This window comes from Dendropsophus ebraccatus, chromosome 5 (assembly GCF_027789765.1).
Source record: "Dendropsophus ebraccatus isolate aDenEbr1 chromosome 5, aDenEbr1.pat, whole genome shotgun sequence".
Lineage (NCBI taxonomy): Eukaryota > Metazoa > Chordata > Amphibia > Anura > Hylidae > Dendropsophus > Dendropsophus ebraccatus.
In genome coordinates this window covers 64,233,818-64,255,095 of record NC_091458.1, presented here as the reverse complement: position 1 = coordinate 64,255,095, position 21,278 = coordinate 64,233,818, and the positions used below count along the sequence as shown (strand labels likewise).

The following is a 21,278-nucleotide window of genomic DNA, read 5'->3' as shown; positions in this document are numbered from 1 at the left end:
ATTTTCCCTAGGTATTCGCAAACCACGTTGCCCAGTGAATTATTTTGCCTGTCCAAGTGGGCGCTGCATTCCTATGAGCTGGACTTGTGATAAGGAGAATGACTGTGAGAATGGGGAGGATGAAACCCATTGTGGTAAGCAACTGAGTAATTTCAAACAGAATTCTTCTGAAAATCCATGGTTGGGAAAAAGTATTTTTTACAAAAAAAAAAAAAAATTAAAAAAATATTTAAAAGGATAGCCAAAGGATAGGGGGTAACAAGTTGATATAAAACCCTGCACCCCTAAGTGAATGGTTTCATTGATCTATAGGAACGCTCATCCAACCAATAATCTGCTTATGTTAAAGGGCCAATGATCAGCCAATGAGGGAGCTAAACTCTGCTCTTCTGCTGATTTTGATGTTTTGTGCGGCTGGTTAAATCATTATTGGTCGTACATCTCTCTGTGTAAACAAATAATTTATGGTCGCACAAACACACCTATCATTAATGTGGCCCCGCTCAAGATTGCTTGTGCCTTGTAGAGGTTGTGCAAGTGAGCGCTGCTTGCCACTTTGCCTTCATACTCAGCCACATATCGGGTCGTGTAATAGGACCCATAGCGACAGTACAAGCCAGTGGACCAATGGAGTATAGAGTATATAGTTAAATATGTGGTCTCGTTGCATCTTCCTTCTCCCCCCCCGACAGTATCTCTAAGATATTATGTTAGGTGGTTTTTATGCTTCAGATGTTGTTATACACCAGTCTCAAGGCCCCACCCACAGTTTCCCGGACTGATTTTCTTATAGATAAATCCTCCCCATCTTGTTGCGCCTTGTCTCCTCTTGTCATGATTGTATATTATACTATGATGGTTTGTGCCTTCTCTTCTTGTCGTGCTTGTATATTATACCCTGTGGTGATGTACACTTCTTAATAAACAAAAAAAATTTGGAGATACATCATTGCTATTGTCTTTACTTCCCAAGGAATTAACAAAAGAATGACACAGATTTTGTTTCCCTTTCACAGACAAGTTTTGCACTTCCATGCAGTTTGAGTGCAATAACCACCGTTGCATCTCCAAGCACTGGGTGTGCGATGGATCTGATGACTGTGGTGACAAATCTGATGAGGACATCCGTTGCCGTAAGTCAGTAACCACGCTCTTGCCTTCTCATTCTTCATTAGATACATGTTGGCAGTAGTGCTCTGTTTTTTTTGTTTCAGAATCTGCTACATGTAGCCCTGAAGCCTTCCAATGCCCCAGTACCCATGTGTGTGTACCACGCCGCTGGCTATGTGATGGAGATAAAGACTGCCAGGATGGGGCAGATGAAAGCGTCCATGCTGGCTGTGGTGAGTAAATGACTGATTTCATCCCCCCCCCCCAAACTGTTCTACATACAGTAAAAACCTTTCCATAAGACCATCTTGAATAGACCACTCCTGAAGAAAAACAGATTTATCTTTCATAAATTTTCCACATTTTTATAATGCAGATTTCGTTGTGTACATTGATGATGATCTAAAAAAACTTGGTTGCTTCCCCTCCCCCTCTAGAAACCACTCCTGTCCTCAGTTTAGGATCTTTATTGTAACACCACACACCACCCGAGGACAAGGGTGGTGCTGCTTTTGCAGGAAAGTAGTTGTGCTTTTTCCAAGGCCTGTTTGTTTAGTATGGTCAGAGGTAATCTGTTCAACTGCTGTTAAAAAGAAATGGATTGGTAATGCCCTAAGCCTCCATGAGAGTACATGTGCGTTTACTTAAACTTACTTCTACTATCATTTCAAAAATGTTTTGATGTGCCCAAAGTTTTGCTTGGTTAGGGTCCCCTTCCCCCTTCTCTGATCACTAGAGTGAAACAGGAGAAACACTTGGCTTAGTGCTTCACTCCCCATCTCACTGCAAGAGAAGAGCTCCATTGAGTTACTCTAGAATTCATCTCTTGTAGCGAGAGAGACTGAGAGAGACTGTCTAAGGGGGACATTTATAAAGACTGAAGTACTTATACACCAGTCATCAATAAAGCCCCGCTCCGTTTTTCCTGGCCGGATTAACTCAGAGGCGCACATCTCTTAGTAAAGCCGTCCGGCCCTGCACCTGACGCAAGCGTTGCAGCACATTGCTTAGGAGTGGGTATAGATTTGATTTATGCCTGCAAGATAAATAGTTTAGTTTTTTTATTGATAGTAACACTTTAGTTAGATGGTACATTGGGTGACAACAGACCATCTATAAACTTAAATAGGTAAAGCATTCATGTTTAAAAACTAGTTAATTAGAAAGAAATGTAATTGATACATTTATTTTCTGTTTGATTCCAGTTTTCAACAATACCTGTGACTCCAAAGAATTCATGTGTCAGAACCAGCAGTGTATCCCCAAGCAGTTTGTATGTGACCATGATGCTGACTGCAGTGATGGATCAGATGAGTCTCCTGAGTGTGGTAAGTATTCTGCACGGAGGAGCCGCCAGCGGTGCACACGTGCCGCTAAACAAAACCCTAATATATGGCAGGGCCTGAATCTGTACCATTTAAATGGCAGGATAAAAAGGTTGACTTTATAATACAAATGGTGCCTGCATCCTGTAATACTTACTACAAAGTTAGATTGACTATATTAATTTATAATAATAGATCACAAAATAGAGCACATCTCAATATACAGATCAGCTTTTCTAACAAGGCTTTTTTTCTGGAACCAGAGTACCCTACATGTGGTCCAGAGGAGTTCCGCTGTGCCAATGGCCGATGCTTGCTAAATAAACAGTGGGAATGTGACGGAGAATTTGATTGCCATGATAAATCAGACGAGGCACCGAAAAATCCACGTTGTACCAGCACTGGTAAGATACAGAGATGTTCATAGTGCCCAATACTGTTACAAAATTACAGGCGTGAGTGTGATATATATTATAACACAGTGTGTGTATATGTGTGTGTATGTATGTGTATGTATGTATATGTATGTATATATATATATATATATATATATATATATATATATATATATATATATAATAATATTCTCCATATGCACCAGAGATGATATACTGCACAAAGTTGGAAGATAAAGGAAATTCTGTTATATGATGGATTTATTTTCTCTCTTTCTGCAGAGGGCAAATGCAATGACACATTTTACCTGTGTAAAAATGGCAAGTGTATCCCTGAGCATCTGATGTGCGACAACAACAATGACTGTGGGGACGGCTCAGACGAGCTGAACTGCTTCATCAATGAGTGTCAGAACAAGAGATTAAGCGGCTGCAGCCAGGAATGTGAGGACCTTAAGATTGGCTACAAGGTAACACATCAGATCATGGTGAAAGGGAAAAAATTGGGTTATGTGTTTAAATATTCGCATATATTTGCCAAATGAAATCTGTACACATAAACTGAAATGAGGAGAATATCCAGCCAGTGGTTTAGGGGATCATGTAACCCTCAAAGTGAATGTGTCATCTGGAAATAGCCTAAGTTTTTATGTGGAAATGTTAGTTTTTATTCTGGCTACTAGGCATAATAATAAGCTGACACTTCATGTTCTGTAAAGATTTATTTTCAGATTTTCCTCCCATACGAATAAGGTATCAAGCCATTTGCAATAGGTGATGGTCACAGCTCCCCTCCTCCTCCCTGCATTTGAACCTCTGCAAAGGTCACAGAGCATGCCTAGAAAACTCTCCCATAGAAGTCAGTGGCTTATCTCCAGACTGTAGTTTCTATGGTCTATGTGGCAGCTGTAAAGGATATCACTGAATATTATTAAAGGCAGCTGAGGCAAGATGTACACCCACAATATACATGAATTTCAGTATTGAACTGCCTCCTTTTCCCAGCACAGAGGGAGATGCAGAGGGAGTCTAGTGATTGTTTAACAGAGAACAGTCATTCAGTGAGATCTCCCATTTGGACCCTTAAGCCCAGAAAGAGCAGAAATAGTTTTACTGAATCTTTTCTTTTACCAGACTGTATTTTTTTTCTGCTCCACATGTGCAGTTGTATAACATTATGTATAATTGATAGTGTCTTCAAAGGAATAGGCTTCTTTTAAATGTTCTCCTTAAAGCAGACCTGTAAGCAGCGAAGAGGGGTGTAATAAGCCTATGGCTAGATAGGGCTTCTCATCAGTATTCCAGGCATCTCCTTTAGCAGTATTCCCTGCACAGGCGGCTGGGAGCAGCCTAGAAGGGAACACATTGCTATATCTATTTTACTCTATGTGGTTGCTCTAAAAATTGGTTGTGTATATATGCAGGGTTGTACTGATGTATTTTATTAGTAATTTAGATAATTCTACAATTTCTTACAGCTCACAATTCTTTTTGTCACCCGTACAGTGCAGGTGCCGTCCTGGTTTTTGGCTAAAGGATGATGGTAAAACTTGTGTCGACATTGATGAGTGCACCACCACTTACCCTTGCAGCCAAAGGTGTATCAATACATTTGGAAGCTTCCGCTGTCTGTGTATCGAGGGTTACGAAATGCGTGCAAATGACAGTACAAGCTGCAAAGTGGCCAGTACTACTGAATGTAAGCAAACCTAACTCCCAAAGCTAAAAACATTTTTTGTGGTTTCAGATTATTTTTCCCAACTGGAACTTTGAAAGGAACCTTTAGTAATACAGTTCTCTATTGTACTTATTTATTAGAGAGTCCTTTACACGTTTTAGAACGGGTGTATAATCCCGACTTTGTACATTCACAGCTTACAAGGGCTGCATGCTCCTCTGGACACTGGCATTTCTGCCCGTTCTATTGCCAGAACTGAAGCAGTTTATTTTTTTTTTTATAGTTTGGGAAGTTTTAGGAAATTTTTTGTCTGCTTTGTTATTTTTATAAATGTATAACACCAGTTTATGAATTTGTGGTTATATTTTACATCTGAGTTTGGACTTTCTTTCTTAATAGTGGAAGAGCCATTCTTAATTTTTGCCAACCGATATTATTTGAGAAAACTGAGCCTGGGAGGCACCAATTACACCCTACTGAAGCAGGTGAGGGAATATATATTGCTATATACATATATGCCATGGGACAGTCCTCTGTAACCTATTAAGTCTCATTAGTATGGCGTCTATACAATAATTGGAAGGTCTATGCTGTATGCTCTGCGCTGCTCAAGAGGGTTGGAGCTAGCAGAGTAACATTTGTTATGTCTGAATAAAGGTATACAAGCCATGTGATCCATCTTGGCCAGACTCTGGGAATCTTTAGTGTGTTCACTAGCACTATTTAATATGGTAATCAATATGTCCTATATCTCTTACCCAATGCTGGGTTCATATCTATGTTGGAGGCTACATTTGGCGTTTCTCTTGGGCGCTGTTCATGTCGAGCATTTAAAGGACCCACAGGCAATATTTTTGTCATTGTTCTGCAAAATGGTGGAAATTCAAGTACAGTTTTAAACCCAGCCTAAATGTTTGTTAGCATTTGCCTTCTTAGCTTATGTAGCTTTATATTGGTATACCATTGCAATTTAAGGTTACCCAACCATTTCACATGGCCGATTCCCGAGTAACAATCTCTGCTGCGTGGGTTACTCTGCTGGACTTACCTGGCTTCCCAGTTAGGGAATAATATAAACTGTTCTGATCTTCAGTGTGTGTGTGGTCGGTGACTGACGGCATACATACAGATTGAAGTCTTCATGTTTTATCTTTCTGAAATGAAAATCCAGTTGGACTTTTATTGCTTTTGGCAATGTTCAGTAGTGATATCAGGCAGAATTGGCAGACACTCACCATGTGTGTGTCCAACATTAAAATTGCATTAAAATAATAGAAAAATAGAAGAAGATATTACAATATGGAACAGTGGATTCTATTGTTTATATTAATATAAATTATATTGGCTATAACTAAGCATGGTGGATAGCTTTTCTGCTTTTTTTTCCCCTTATTTTCCTTTTCTTTTCCTCCAGTGTCTTAACCCGTTGTATATAAGCCAGTGGCTTAATGGTTAGTGATGTTACCTCACAGCGCTGCATGTAGTTTGATTGTTCTCCTTGTGATAAGGAAACCCTCCACAATTTCTCTGTTTTATGTACATTTGCCTGAAAAGTTACAGCATAGGGCTATGTTCACACTACATAAGTTCCGTAGTAATCACGGCCGTTGTAACAACAACGTGATTACTACGCAACCTACGTAGTGCTGCCTTTTGAGGAATCCCAGCCAAAGTGTATACACTTAGTATACACTCCAGCCGCGATCCCTAGCGGCGCCGCAAGAAATTGACATGTCAGTTTTGTGCGGCTGCTATTCAGTGAATAGCGGCCGCAAAAAATCCTGTCAGTTCACACAATGGAGTGTGTGGCTCCATTGTGTGCAGAGGGGAATTCAGATGTGGGCGCGCACGGATCAGACGGATGCACCCGCATCTGAATTCAGAGGCAGTAAAGATCACCAGGATCTTTTCTGACACCGGCCATTCTGTGTCTTACAGGGAGGGAACATAGCCTAAAAGTGATGTGTAGTTGGTGTATCTTGTTTAACATGCAAATTTATAAAACATCACAATGGTCTTTTATTTACAGGGCCTGAACAATGCCGTAGCTTTAGATTTTGACTATCGAGAACAGATGATTTACTGGACCGATGTCACCACCCAGGGCAGCATGATTCGGCGTATGCACATCAATGGGAGCAATGTCCAGGTATCAAACGCCATGACAACCTGTTGGGTTACAAATCTAGCATCCAGTCATATGTGAGAAACAGCGACAAATATTTATATACTGTATTCTGTATTTTTCTTGGGAAAGTGTACAGATATTTGGAAAGTCTTATAGACTTTTTATAACATCAGCCTTTACACAGTTAAAACAAATTATACACCAAACAGTCCACATTTTGTGTCAAATAACAAATCTAATCCATGTCTGTATCATAGGTTCTCCATCGTACTGGCCTTAGTAACCCTGATGGACTGGCTGTGGACTGGGTTGGAGGAAATCTGTATTGGTGTGACAAAGGGAGAGACACCATTGAGGTCTCAAAGTTAAATGGTGCTTATCGTACAGTGCTGGTTAACTCTGGTCTGAGGGAGCCTCGTGCTTTAGTGGTAGATGTAAAACACGGGTAAGGGTCAATGACATATATTGTCTGCTGTTTTAAGAGTTTATGTTGGTCCTTAGCAGTCTTGTAATTTGACAACTACCATTGTATGCCTTTTTCAGTTATTTATATTGGACAGACTGGGGCGACAACTCTTTGATTGGGAAGATTGGTATGGATGGCACCAACCGCAGCGTCATTGTGGAACACAAAATAACCTGGCCCAATGGTCTGACCCTGGATTATGTCAACAGCAGAATCTACTGGGCTGATGCTAGAGAGGATTACATTCAGTTTGCTAATCTTGATGGCACCAACAGACACACAGGTGAGATCTTCTGGCAACCCTGGAATTTTAGGATGCGGTGTGGATGTAATTGTGGACTGTCAGTATGAAAGGGGTTTATTATAGCACTTGCAGCCAATACAGACACTGCAGCATCTCTGTGTATCTAAATTAACAAAAAATAACCAAGTTTCTCAGCTTCCATTAATATCTTTTTTCTCTATGGTAACAGATTGCAAACCGTGTAGTCTGATCCTGCACCCTTACAGCCTTCCATCTGTTTCCTGCTTCTTGTTAAAAACATTTCTTAATAAAAATGTAATTCACCCTTTCTACAATTTGTTCAATAAAAAATAAAAAAATTATGTTTAGTATTGCCACATGGGAAATTGTCCATACTGTTAAAATATAACATTACTAATCCAGCAAGGTGAATGGTGGAAACAAGGGGGAAAAAAGGTCAAATGCCGATTTTTGGTCACATTGTGTATAAAAAAAAGCGCTCAGAAATCTATCCCAAAATGGTATCACTAAAAACTAAAAATCACAGTGCAAAACATTTGCCCTCTAGAATTAAAATTGGCTGTGTCTATAATGCGAAGGACAAAAGAACAGTTCAGACCAGCTCACCTCACATGTGTGAACAAATGAATCCCAATGGTTCGGGTGGGGGTTGGGTGCACGGATCCAGCAGTAGCAGCCGGGCTTGAGTTCACCGTAGGACAATCATGAAGGTATGAGATCCAGCACTCCCAATACGTGTAGATGAAATGCCAAACCAGCTGTGTTTTTAAGGGGTTAAAAGTATTTGAAAAGTCTCTTTATTTTATATATATACATATATATATATATATATATATATATATATATATATATATATATATATTTATTAGGGGCTATACAGTAACAAAAATAGTTAGACCCTAAGGGTTAAACTTTTTAGTTTTTTATGTTAGTACAGTTTTATATCTTGAGAACTGATGCCGATATAGAATCCTGTGTATGCAGCAAAGCCATTAGCTTGCCTGTATGTCGGATTACTTACTGCTATAGCAATACGTACTGTGAGAAAGTTTGAACACTTTCCCTGAGGAAACTAAGGGCTTTGGTTTCAAATTCCCAAAGAAGCCACTTAAATGCAGCAGAATCCTGCTCTTAGGCTTCATGTACTTTGATAAGCCTCAGTTTAATTCGTAATTTTACTTTACTCCCTCTCTGCAGTGCTTAGTCAAGATATCCCACACATCTTTGCTCTGACACTCTTTGAGGACTATATATATTGGACGGACTGGGAAACAAAATCTATTAATCGAGCACACAAAACCACCGGAGCCAACAAGACCATGCTCATCAGCACGCTTCACCGACCCATGGACATCCACATCTATCATCTGTATCGGCAGCCTGATGGTGAGCACAGCTAAAATAACCTTTACCAAAGGCGATGTTCACATAAGCATACAGTGCTGTTTTCTCCTGTAAAATGATGGACACCAAGATGAAAATTAGACTGACCCCATTATAGTCATCTGGTGCTATAGGTGTCCATCATATTATGGGTCCACCAGTGCCATTATTTTCAGTTTTTTATCCCTATGATAAAACCAGAAATATTAGTGTAGGTGTGAACCTAGCCTTAGTTTAAAGGAAAAGTCCGGCGAAAATTATTTTTTTTATATGTTATTACTTATGGAAAGTTATACAATTTTCTAATGTACATTAATTATGGGAAATGCTCATATACTGCTATTTCCCTTAATTTAGTGTATCAGGAAGTGTTAGAATTATCTCTGAAGCAGTGACGTCACGACCAACGGTGTAATTCCTATGGAGTGTCCAGCAGGGGGCGCTCTATATATAGAAGTCAATGAGTACCATTGACTTCTATATATAGTGCGCCCCTGCTGGACACTCCATAGGAATTACAGTGTATGTAATGTAATGTAATGCACTGTACTGTTGTGACTTTATGAATACATTTATGGAATACTTTGGGGAGCAAGTGTCCTTGCTCCCCAAAGTATCCCATAAATGTATTCAATGAATACATTTGCAGGGCACCGAGCAGGGAGGGAGAGAGGTGCCATCTACCTCCCCCCTCCCTGCTCGGTGCTGGGAACATATACAAAGTACTACTCCCCCATTATCTGCAGATAATGGGGGAGTAGTACCTGTGCTATCCCTATCACCGCCCCCGCCGCCGCTGACACAGGGGCTGCTATTCATCGCGCCGCTGATTCCCCGCCGCCCGCTCCGCTCCTCACTACCCGCCCGCTCGCTCGCCCGCCCCGTTCCTGGCCGCCGCTCTCTGCTCATGCCGGCCGCGTCAGCGGCGCTTCCTGGTGTCCCCGGCCGGGGTGGGGGCGGGCTGACGCGGCCGGCATGAGCAGAGAGCGGCGGCCAGGAACGGGGCGGGCGAGCGAGCGGGCGGGTAGTGAGGAGCGGAGCGGGCGGCGGGGAATCAGCAGCGCGATCGTAAGTTTGATGCCGGGAGGAGGGGGAGGGGGACATGAATAGCAGCCCCTGTGTGAGCGGCGGCGGCGCGGGCGGTGATAGGGATAGCACAGGTACTACTCCCCCATTATCTGCAGATAATGGGGGAGTAGTACTTTGTATATGTTCCCAGCACCGAGCAGGGAGGGGGGAGGTAGATGGCACCTCTCTCCCTCCCTGCTCGGTGCCCTGCAAATGTATTTATTGAATACATTTATGGGATACTTTGGGGAGCAAGTACACTTGCTCCCCAAAGTATTCCATAAATGTATTCATAAAGTCACAACAGTACAGTGCATTACATTACATTACATTACATACACTGTAATTCCTATGGAGTGTCCAGCAGGGGCGCACTATATATAGAAGTCAATGGTACTCATTGACTTCTATATATAGAGCGCCCCCTGCTGGACACTCCATAGGAATTACACCGTTGGTCATGACGTCACTGCTTCAGAGATAATTCTAACACTTCCTGATACACTAAATTAAGGGAAATAGCAGTATATGAGCATTTCCCATAATTAATGTACATTAGAAAATTGTATAACTTTCCATAAGTAATAACATATAAAAAAATAATTTTCGCCGGACTTGTCCTTTAAATATATTCACTATTTTCTATAAAACAAAAATTTGCTGGGCTGTTCTATATCGTTCTTTTAAAGGGGTACTCCTGCATTTTTTTGTCTTTTAAATCAACTGGTGTCTAAAAACTTTATATTGAGCTGTAGTTTACTTCTATTAAAATATCTCCAGTCTTCCAGTACTTATCATCTACTGTATGTTTTGCAGGAAGTGGTGTATTCTTTCCAGTCTGACACAGTGCTCTCTGCTGCCACCTCTGTAAGTAACAGGAACTGTCCAGAGCAGCAGAATATCCTCATAGAAAACCTTGGCACTAAAGTCAGTGCTTATAGATTTTCTCTTTTGTAATTTGTTCTTAAAAAACCTAATAAAAACATTGAACCAGAAAACCTTTCCTGCTTTGCACAGTTCCTGTCTCAGACAGAGGTGGCAGCAGAGAGCACAATGGCAGACTGGAAAGAATACACCCCTTCCAGCAGGATATACAGCAGCTGATAAGTACTGGAAGACTTAAGATTTTTAAATTGAAATAAACTATAAGTCTAAAAAACTTAGTGACCCCAGTTGATTTGACAGAAAAGGGGTATTCATATCTGAGCTTGTTATGCCCTATTCTATGGATAACATTAATTTAGGGAGGGCTGGTGCATACTTCTGAGTTTTGCACTCAGAAGCCCTGGCCCTATAGAAGCGAATAGAGGGATAGCACCCCAGTTCTAAGGATCAGTGGGGTTCAAGGTGGTCAGACCCCCAGTGTTCGGCTTGTTATAACAAACTCAGATGGAAATACCCCTTTAAATGGCACAGCCTATTTGTTTTGTAACCCATGTTTTTGCTTATTCTTTTGACTGGTTTTATATATATATATTTATGGTATCTACATTGTTATTATTTTTTATTTTTGGTTTTCATTTTACCCCCTATTTCTTCGTTCTGGATGATCACCATTCCTGTGTATTTAGCTATAGCGTGCCTGCGTGCCATGTGACAGTTTTGATCTGTTTTCTCTTTATAGTTCCTGATCATCCCTGCAAAATTAACAATGGTGGTTGCAGTAACCTGTGTCTTCTTTCACCCGCCGGAGGTTATAAATGTGCTTGTCCCTCTAACTTCTACCTTGGAGCAGATGGCAAAAACTGTGTGTCCAATTGCACAGCAAGTCAGGTAATATAGTAGGGAGAAGCAAGATAGTTAATGCTAGAGCCACATGTTTGGCTGTGACACAGATCGCCAATGTAGGTGAATGGGGTTGCATCACAACCTTCATCTGACTGCAATCCGACAATTACAGAGATGCATCCTTAATGGATTTATGATGGCAGAGGTGTGGGTCGTAATACCACTTACCTTCAATAGCTGTGATCCTGGAGCACAACACAGCAATCTTTGGCTGAGCAACCATCCATCATGTCCAAGGTCTGGGTAACCCCCTAACTTAAAGGAGTTTGTGATGATATTGTAGTTAATGCTTTAAATGTCCATATAATCTTATGCTCTGTCTTGATCTGACACAAGACAATCATGTAACCTGTGAAGAATTTAGTCTTGAGCACAGTTCCTAGAAATAGAATTAGGACCCAAGATTTATGTCTTTTGATTCTGATATGTTATCCTTTTTTATTCATTTAGTTTGTCTGCAAAAATGACAAATGCATCCCATTCTGGTGGAAGTGTGACACAGAAGATGACTGTGGAGATCGGTCCGATGAGCCTTCCGATTGCCGTAAGTAAACGTTAATGTTAACATCAATTATTCCATTTACTTTGATCATTTTTAATTTAAATCAGAGTATTTTGTTCCTGTTCTGCTCCTTTACCAGAGCAGAACAACAACAAAAAATATATCGCCAGAAGATCTATTGCACTCCGGATGCTGACAGCTCTTGATGGTCCCCATTGACTTAAAAGGGGTCTGCTGGGTTTTGTCGTGGTGTCTAGCATTTTAACAGATAATATAGAGCAGCTTCTCCAATGCAGGTGTAACCCAGCCTAAGCTGACTTCAACATTATGCAAAGCACATCCAGTGCTGACAACAGTGGGACCGACAGACTTTTTCATGTGTTTGAGTTCTCTTGGCTGTTCTCTCAATGGCAGATGTTGAATTTAAAAATTACCTTTTTTTTGTTCCCGCTGGCAGATAAAGTTCTGTTGGTGGTTTATTTTCCTCTCCCCAATAAAATAAGTGTGTATGCTTAGCCTAGCATGAATGTTTATGGTGGGATGAGGAGACATGGCTGTTGGTGGAGCATCAGATAGTGTTTTCATATGTATAGTTTGAATGTATGTATAGCATGAATGTTTATGGTGGGATGAGGAGACATGGCTGTTGGTGGAGCATCAGATAGTGTTTTCATATGTATAGTTTGAATGTGTGTATAGCATGAATGTTTATGGTGGGATGAGGAGACATGGCTGTTGGTGGAGCATCAGATAGTGTTTTCATATGTATAGTTTGAATGTATGTATAGCATGAATGTTTATGGTTGGGGGGGGAGACATGGCTGTTGGTGGAGCATCAGATAGTGTTTTTTATATGTATGGTATGAATGTATGTATTGCATGAATGTTTATGGTTGCAGGGGGGGGGAGACATGGCTGTTGGTGGAGCATCAAATAGTGTTTTCATATGTATAGTTTGAATGTATGTATAGCATGAATGTTTATGGTGGGATGAGGAGACATGGCTGTTGGTGGAGCATCAGATAGTGTTTTCATATGTATAGTTTGAATGTGTGTATAGCATGAATGTTTATGGTGGGATGAGGAGACATGGCTGTTGGTGGAGCATCAGATAGTGTTTTCATATGTATAGTTTGAATGTATGTATAGCATGAATGTTTATGGTTGGGGGGGGAGACATGGCTGTTGGTGGAGCATCAGATAGTGTTTTCATATGGATAGTTTGAATGTGTGTATAGCATGAATGTTTATGGTTGGGGTGAGAAGACATGGCTGTTGGTGGAGCATCAGATAGTGTTTTTTATATGTATGGTATGAATGTATGTATTGCATGAATGTTTATGGTTGCGGGGGGGAGACATGGCTGTTGGTGGAGCATCAAATAGTGTTTTTATATGAGTATACTCATCCTTGTGTGACCTGTATATGGCCAGTATTGTACACTGGTAGGCTTACTTCTCATAGCAAGTAATAATCATTCTGAGTAGGTGAAAATAAAACCTTTCATGAAAATTGTGACTTGTAAGACATTTCCATTAAATGGAACAACAGGAGTTGCTATACTTTCTGTCTCTGCTTCATTTGTCTTTAGTGATTTACAACCTTTCTTTCTTATTACAGCTGACTTCAAGTGTCGCCCTGGGCAGTTCCAGTGTTCCACAGGAATATGTACCAATCCTGCATTCATCTGTGACGGGGACAATGACTGCCAGGACAACTCAGATGAACTCAACTGCGGTTAGTATATTACTTGGGGAGTTTTGTGCTTTAGAGTTCAAATTCTTAGTTCTTTTTTCAGTAGTTTGAAGCCGAGAACTGTGGACATTTTACTTTGCTGGATACAAACTTTTATGTAAAACGTAATCTACGGTCTGTGTCACGTTTCAAGATTGATTCTTGGAATGTTTGATCACACATCTTCAGATCTGGCCCTTTCATCATTACTTCTAGCAATAGTTTACTTGAAATCTGGAATTATTTTATAAGTCAATTTCTTCTACTGATCCTGAGTTACAGCCTTTATTATACTCTTTTCTCTACCATGCTGGCATTTCTGTTAGTCTACTGATTTTCATTCCGTGTTTTACAATACAGTAAGCTCAGCTGGTTGTAGAGGTGGCAGGTATTGGTTTACGAAGGGGCCCATAGTCACCTCTGCAACATAAAAAGACAGTGAGGCCAAAAGACACAAACAAAATACACTGGCCTGTTCGTTTGTTTCAGAAAGGTTACTGGGCATGCTCTGTGACTTGTATGGAGACTTATCTGCTGGCGTCATCTTTTTCCCTATTTGTCATGATTAGGAAGACACTGCTGGAAAGTGATCTGTACAAAATAGGAAGTGTCATGTCAGTTTTGGGCCTAGTGGCAAGAATGAAAATTACAAGATTATTTTAGAATGTAGGCACGAAATAGAAAATTGGACATTAAAACGAGTCTTAAATGAAACAATAGGTTATTTTGTCATGATCTGTGATCTGTGACCCTTTAATCTGGAATCTCCCTCCCTCCCCCTCTTTGGCGCTAAGCTTCCTGCTGTCAATTAAGCGGGAATATACCCTTGGGATAGGCCATTAATATGTGATCAGTGGTGGTCCATCACCAAGCAGCCACCTATCAGCAATAACGGCACCTGCATAAACACTGAACAAACAGCGCTGAGCTTTGTTACTGAAGTTCTATTCCCTTTCATATCAGTGGGTAGTAACCCAGCACGGGCACTACACAAATAGTAGATTGAGACAGCACTAAGGTGCAATAACTATGACTTTATTCACACCCGCCTGCAATGTTTCAGCTATGACTTTGCCTTTCTGAAGCATAGTTACAGAGTGCTGATCTCCCGCTTAAATTTCTTTGGGCTAGTGCTGCTACAATGGTTTACTACTCAACATACAAACCTTTCTGCTTCTGGCTCTGTTTAATGTGTTCCGTGGTTCTGACAAATAGCTTATCAGCAAGTGTTATCTCACTGAGAGCCATTTGTATTTCACCCTTTTTTAAAGGGATCATTTACTTGTAGGGGAGGAAATTACCTGTTGTTCGTGCACTGGAAATAATTGTATACAATGTTGCTTATTATTTTAGATGTCCATGTGTGCTTGCCAAGTCAGTTCAAGTGCACAAACACAAATCGCTGTATTCCTGGCATCTTCCGCTGTAACGGGCAAGATAACTGTGGTGACGGAGAAGATGAAAAGGATTGTCGTAAGTATTTTCTAAGAATGCAAATTTGTCTTTTTAAGGGTGACAACCAATATGACAGCACTTTCTATTGTCGAATATTAATGTTTGCCCCAGATATCTTAGTGAAAAGATCCACTCTTTAGTCTTTTACTTTCATGTACCAGTTTCTTGATTTCTTATTGGGGTTGTCTCTTTATTTCAGCTGAAGTTACTTGTGCACCCAATCAGTTCCAGTGCGCCATCAACAAGCGATGTATCCCCCGAGTCTGGGTGTGCGACAGAGACAATGACTGTGTGGACGCATCTGATGAACCCCATAATTGCAGTAAGGGCCTAAGTATTCGCTTTGTTTTGGGGGTTTTTTTATACCCTTTTCAATTTTTCCAGTGCAGTATTTCTGTATTCTGCATCTTCATTTGTCATATTGAGGATCATGAAGCTTCAAACTTTAGAAACCCATATTGATGTATAAAGTGTTTGGGGGGCCTTCTGGGTCTCCACCAACAGATGTTGGTTGAGATAGGGGTCAGATGTGATTGGATTTCACTGCCAAACCTCTTAGTTCTCAAAGGGATTAGCCGCCTCAGCTAGCTGGCTGTGGCTTACCCCTCTCCACAGAGAATACAGCAACTTTCGGCCATGCTGAATGTTAATGTGTATGGGGAGGACAGGAGAGATAACTGTCAGCCAATTGAAGGTCTCACAGAGATCAAATATAAACTGTATTGTGAATACAGTCTACTATGTACCTGCTATGATGTGTGTGTATATATGCTATATGGGGGCCTTCAGACTCTCCACTGACAGATAATGTCTGGCGAGAGAAGGGTCAGGAATAATGGATTATCAACACCTGACCCTATTCTTTAAGGGATAAGCCAGTTTCAGAGCTGAACATTCATGTGTATGGGGAAGCCAGGATAGATAACGGTTGGCCAACAATTATTGAAAATGTTTGAGTACAAAACAACTGCCCCTCCTACGAAGATGAGGAGTGCCAGATGACATCACAGAAAGTGATCCTATCCCTGATCAGCCTATATTAATAAACCATAGAGGGTCCTACAGTAGCAGCAAAAGGGTCCAGCATTTCTGTAGTAAAATATCTAATCTTTATTTTGGCAAATACATTACAGCAGATAAACACAGAGGCGTGAACCGCCAGAAAGCTCATCGGGCCCTCAGCCATGACGTTGGCGGTTAGTGATTCTGTGTTTATCTGCTGTAACATGGTTGCTGAACTATAGCTTGGGTGTTTTGCTTTTTTCTAAATCATGAAGCTGAAGATACCTATTGTTTTCCATTGATTAAATTGCAGTCAATGTTGTTAAATACTGATCTAGCCATATTGTAACGTTCTGCAGCTCAGATGACTTGTGGGGTGGATGAGTTCCGGTGTAAGGACTCTGGACGGTGCATCCCTGCTCGCTGGAAATGTGATGGAGAAGACGACTGTGGCGATAGTTCGGATGAGCCCAAAGAAGAATGCGGTAAAGAAATCACACCTTCTGTTCATGGCTTGCTCTCTACATAAAGCACGTTTTTATCACGTCCCGTGTTACATCGGGCGATTATTGGCCAAATATTATCAGATGACCTTGATCTGCAGTAGGGCCAGCCATAGGTCAGGCACTGAGGAAACGCTTGTTAGTTGGCTAGTCAGGCCGTTCTTCTAAGGGAGTGATAGATCGCTGGATCAGGCATGTAGTCCTCCCTGCCAGATGATAGGCTCTGTAACTGCAAGGACCGCACTCATTTACTGTAAACAGTAGTATAGTATTATACAATACTATAATAAAGCATTACCTCTAAGTAATTCTGTATTTCTAGACATACTAAAGGCTTTTCTATCTTTTTTCTGTAGTAGTAGTGCCACGTGTCTCGGTCATAATACAATTTGAACGATTATTGACCAATCTTTGTTTTTCTCACTGTAGATGAGAGAACATGTGAACCCTATCAGTTCCGCTGTAAGAACAACCGCTGTGTCCCTGGTCGCTGGCAGTGTGACTATGACAATGACTGTGGAGATAACTCCGATGAAGAGTTCTGCAGTACGTCTATTTTCTACTTCACACATATTCACCTTTTAGTAGCTTCTATACCGTTATAGCACAGAGGATGCTACAGAAGCACACACATAGCAGCAAGTCTATGAAATCTCATCAGTAGTTGTTTGATGCCCTCGTACTGCACTTTGCGCTATAGGGCCATTTATAAAAGCTAGTGTACAGGAAAACATTGTGCAGCCTGTGTCAACTGTTCCGAGTCCAGATGTGGCTATAAAGTTTTGTTGCCTTTGGCAGTAGAGCTGCATTTTTCCTCCATTGGCTTCATATAAATGAATATACCCAATGCGCCTCACTTTACTGGCAGCTTGTGTTCTAGTGTTGTGATGTTCCTCTGCCCACTCTCAGGTTCTGTTTGCTGTTCCACTGCATTACATCCTCCTTTTTACATCTTTTCCTTCTATCAGTCATTTCGGAAACTATTTATCCATGTTTATCCTTTTCATTTGTCCGGGGCCTAGAACTTTCTTCCAGCATAGCAGCTCACCTCTTGTTCTCACATGTTGTGTATTTGTGTTGGTATCATTTCACCTCATGTTATGTTTTTCTCCATTTTAACACTGTCGTCCCTGGGGCATCCAGAGGTAGGTGCAGAATAATCATATTCTAACCATATGACTAACCATACTGCTCCTCCGTACCCCTTGCCGTGTGCTTCCTGCCCTCTTCTTTTTCCTTGGTGTGGTGTGTCCCTAACAGTACAAACCCGAGCATGCCTCCTGAAGAACCTGCGAAAGATAAAAAGGAATGCATAAGTGATGAAATACTGGTGGTGATGCATCAGAACTAGTTTCATGGTAAAGCTGTGCAGTTGTCCAGCAATGGCCAACTGTGCAGATTTTTCTCTAGTTTTGTTAAATCTCCCCAATATTTTTTTTTTTAGCCTCTAGATATTTTTCTGATTATATTTGATACCTATATTTTAATATTCTAAAGGGTAAAGACCCCTTTACAAATTTTAGGTTTATCACAAGAATAAGCAGTCTTGTTACCCTAATAGCAGGGTCTCTATTTTAAGTGGTTGTGAGAGGAGCGACCCATACGCTAAAGGGCCTTTTTACATGGGCTTCTTAAAAGCCAGGAGCGTCGCTAGAAGTGCTTCTGTAGCCGATGATTGTTCAGTTTAAAAGTGACAGTGATCAGCTGAAGACTGGCAAACGCCCAATTATCAGCTGATCTTCTGTTTATAGCCTGCTTTAGGATTTATCTTTATCAGCCGCAGATCTTTCTGTGTAAACAGGGGTTTGTGTAGCTGATAAAGTGAAGCTGACAGCACAGATATGTATATATCTGTGCTGTCAGTTTCCAAAATACAAGCAGTCTGTACTTACCATCCATGCTGCTTGTTATTGGCATCTGTTTTTCCGGTCCTCAAGACGCTACTGTAACTTCAGGGTGCTGCTGCCTCCTCCAGAATGATTAATAGCCGGAGGAGGCGGGGCCTGAAGATAATGCCGGAAGACTGGAGAATCCAGATGCCAGATCACAAGCAGCGTGGATGGTAAGTATAACACTGCTTGTGATCTGGAAACTGACAGCATGGATATATGCATATCCGTGCTGTTAGTCTTCGGAGCTGCAAAAACTATGCATGGATTGTTCATGCAGCCTAGGCTACTCAATTTGTTGTGCCATGTAAAGGCACTGCAAACCAGCCGCCAATCTAGCTGATCAGCGCTTGTTTGCGGCCCTTACAGACAACAAGTCTAAAAGGACTCTGAGCTTTTCATAGTGCTGTAGATTATGAGGATGACTATAGTTTGATACATCTGTCCACAAATCAGGAGGAATAAGATGACTCTAGGTCCAGGGAAAGTCTGTAGTAAGGAAGAATGTAAGATTTTATGGACTCAACCTAATGAATTAGCCATAGTTTCATTTATTCTTGTTAAAGTCTTTCCTCTTTCCAAGTGTTCTGATTCTCTAGATAAGTCAGGACAAAGATAGTGCAGAGTCCCATCCCAGACTTCTCTGGAACACTTGGATAGTGGAATCACTTTTACAAGACTAAATGAATCGACCGATGTAGAGTTCACTCAACTTTACCTGGATTTACCAGATTCCCAATATGAGGAATACATTTTGTTGAGCCTTAATCACAGCTAGAAATTAACCTTGACAGCTTTACATAGCTTTGAGTGATGGGATCAATGTTTCAGAAGATATTGTGGCCTGTTGAATAGAGGGCACTATTCACATTGTGATTTATCCACATTGTTTTTAGGTCATATGGGATAAGCTTAAAAAAAAACTAAACATATATTAATATATTGACACTGTAAGAACATGTGAAAATTCTTTACATATTATTTTAATATGATGTTATCATCAGTTATAGCAAAGCAGTAGACCTTTTGTTTTTTTAATAGTCTGATCATTCAGTTTGGTCTGATGAAGTTTTGTAATTTTATATAAAAAAAAATTGAACACACACACACCCTCCTCCTTGTGGTCATTCGGGGTCTCCAAAGGTCATATCCCCACTGAATATAGAGAGATATCATTGTAGTAATAAGCATACTTACAGAAATAGGTAGTACTCTTATCTTTGTAAAAACAATATTCAGAGGTCCTATATATATATATATATATATATATATATATATATATATATATATATATATCTCACAATAACGCAATTAACTCAACTTTCTAATTGACTTAACACAGCTCTCTGACACAATTGCTGCGTCAGGGATGAAGTTAACCCTGGCTACAACTCATGTTAAGCCCGACTACACATATACAGTATGTATGTATGTATATATATATATATATATATATATATATATATATTTATGTGTAAGTGGAAAAGAAATGGACTTTTGTCTTTAGTTGCTTTTTAGGGCACAGGCAACCAGGTGTCATTACAAGATGCATATGAGTTATGGTACAATGTAAATGAATCCATGAACCCTTTAAAATGTTCTCACCAGAGCTTTCATGCATTATTCAGTTGTTACTGTACATTGATACATGAATTGATATGCTGTCTCTGAAGCCTCAATCACAACTATTATGCATGACGCATGCTGCAAACCCCACGTGCAGCCCCTAGTTCTTACTTTTGTACCTAGTCTACACACTTGTGTATATGAATTCTTAGCCTAAAATGGTCTCAGTTATAATATTCATAGATGGTTCAGTTCTCTGTACTTTGAGGTTAGGCTTGTCAAGCATTTGGTATAAAGATTACAAGGAACTTGTGTTGATAAAGTATATATCTCTTTTCTAATTTATAGCACCAAGACCATGTTCAGAAAGTGAATTTTCTTGTGCTAATGGGCGTTGCATTGCTGGGCGTTGGAAGTGTGATGGTGATCATGACTGTATCGATGGATCGGATGAGGTAAAAACTCAGACACAAAAATGTAGCCTTAGTATGGACCAGTTTTGGAAACACCATTTCACAAGGAACCCAACAGACTATATCTTGAGGATTTCCTTTTGAGAAATTACTCATGCTAAATGGGTTTTTTTTGGGGGGAAAAGGAGAAGGGGGGGGGATATTAAAAAAAGTTTACTTACCTATCCTGGTGCCCCGTAGCACCGCTTCTGACTCTAGCTGACAGCCTCTGACCTCCTGTACCTTTTCCAGCTACAACATCACATACCCAGCTGATCGATTGCCCACTCAGCCAATCATTGATTGGGCCGCCCCAGTCACTGACTCACCCAGCGGGCAGTCTATCAGCCGGGCTGGGACGTTGCAGCTGGAAGAACCAGATTCCAGCAAAAAATGACAGCCAGCGGTCATCAGCAACTCCCTCACCCACTATCTCAGAATTATTTTGCCGCTTGCCTGCCTTTTTTATACTTTAAAGAGAATTAAATGTATTTTTTCCTTTATATAACCATCATGTATTTCCAATGCAAGGTCCATATATATATATATATATATATATATATATATAT

General features: G+C 40.6%; 1 protein-coding gene across 2 annotated transcripts in view; it reads left to right on the top strand.

Annotated features, from left to right (window-relative positions):
• The window catches only part of LRP1 (LDL receptor related protein 1), a 217,407-nt gene that overhangs the window by 173,654 nt on the left and 22,475 nt on the right, over positions 1–21,278 (top strand). For both annotated transcript variants that reach the window (XM_069970390.1, XM_069970388.1), the window contains exons 50-69: positions 12–134; positions 1,017–1,133; positions 1,215–1,343; positions 2,316–2,438; positions 2,699–2,839; positions 3,113–3,300; positions 4,337–4,529; positions 4,908–4,993; positions 6,538–6,657; positions 6,894–7,081; positions 7,180–7,385; positions 8,565–8,753; positions 11,443–11,591; positions 12,057–12,150; positions 13,729–13,845; positions 15,196–15,315; positions 15,497–15,619; positions 16,659–16,784; positions 17,232–17,348; positions 20,606–20,712. In XM_069970390.1, the coding sequence (XP_069826491.1) occupies positions 12–134; positions 1,017–1,133; positions 1,215–1,343; positions 2,316–2,438; positions 2,699–2,839; positions 3,113–3,300; positions 4,337–4,529; positions 4,908–4,993; positions 6,538–6,657; positions 6,894–7,081; positions 7,180–7,385; positions 8,565–8,753; positions 11,443–11,591; positions 12,057–12,150; positions 13,729–13,845; positions 15,196–15,315; positions 15,497–15,619; positions 16,659–16,784; positions 17,232–17,348; positions 20,606–20,712 (2,756 nt within the window). The remainder of the gene's footprint in view (positions 1–11; positions 135–1,016; positions 1,134–1,214; positions 1,344–2,315; positions 2,439–2,698; positions 2,840–3,112; positions 3,301–4,336; positions 4,530–4,907; positions 4,994–6,537; positions 6,658–6,893; positions 7,082–7,179; positions 7,386–8,564; positions 8,754–11,442; positions 11,592–12,056; positions 12,151–13,728; positions 13,846–15,195; positions 15,316–15,496; positions 15,620–16,658; positions 16,785–17,231; positions 17,349–20,605; positions 20,713–21,278) is intronic.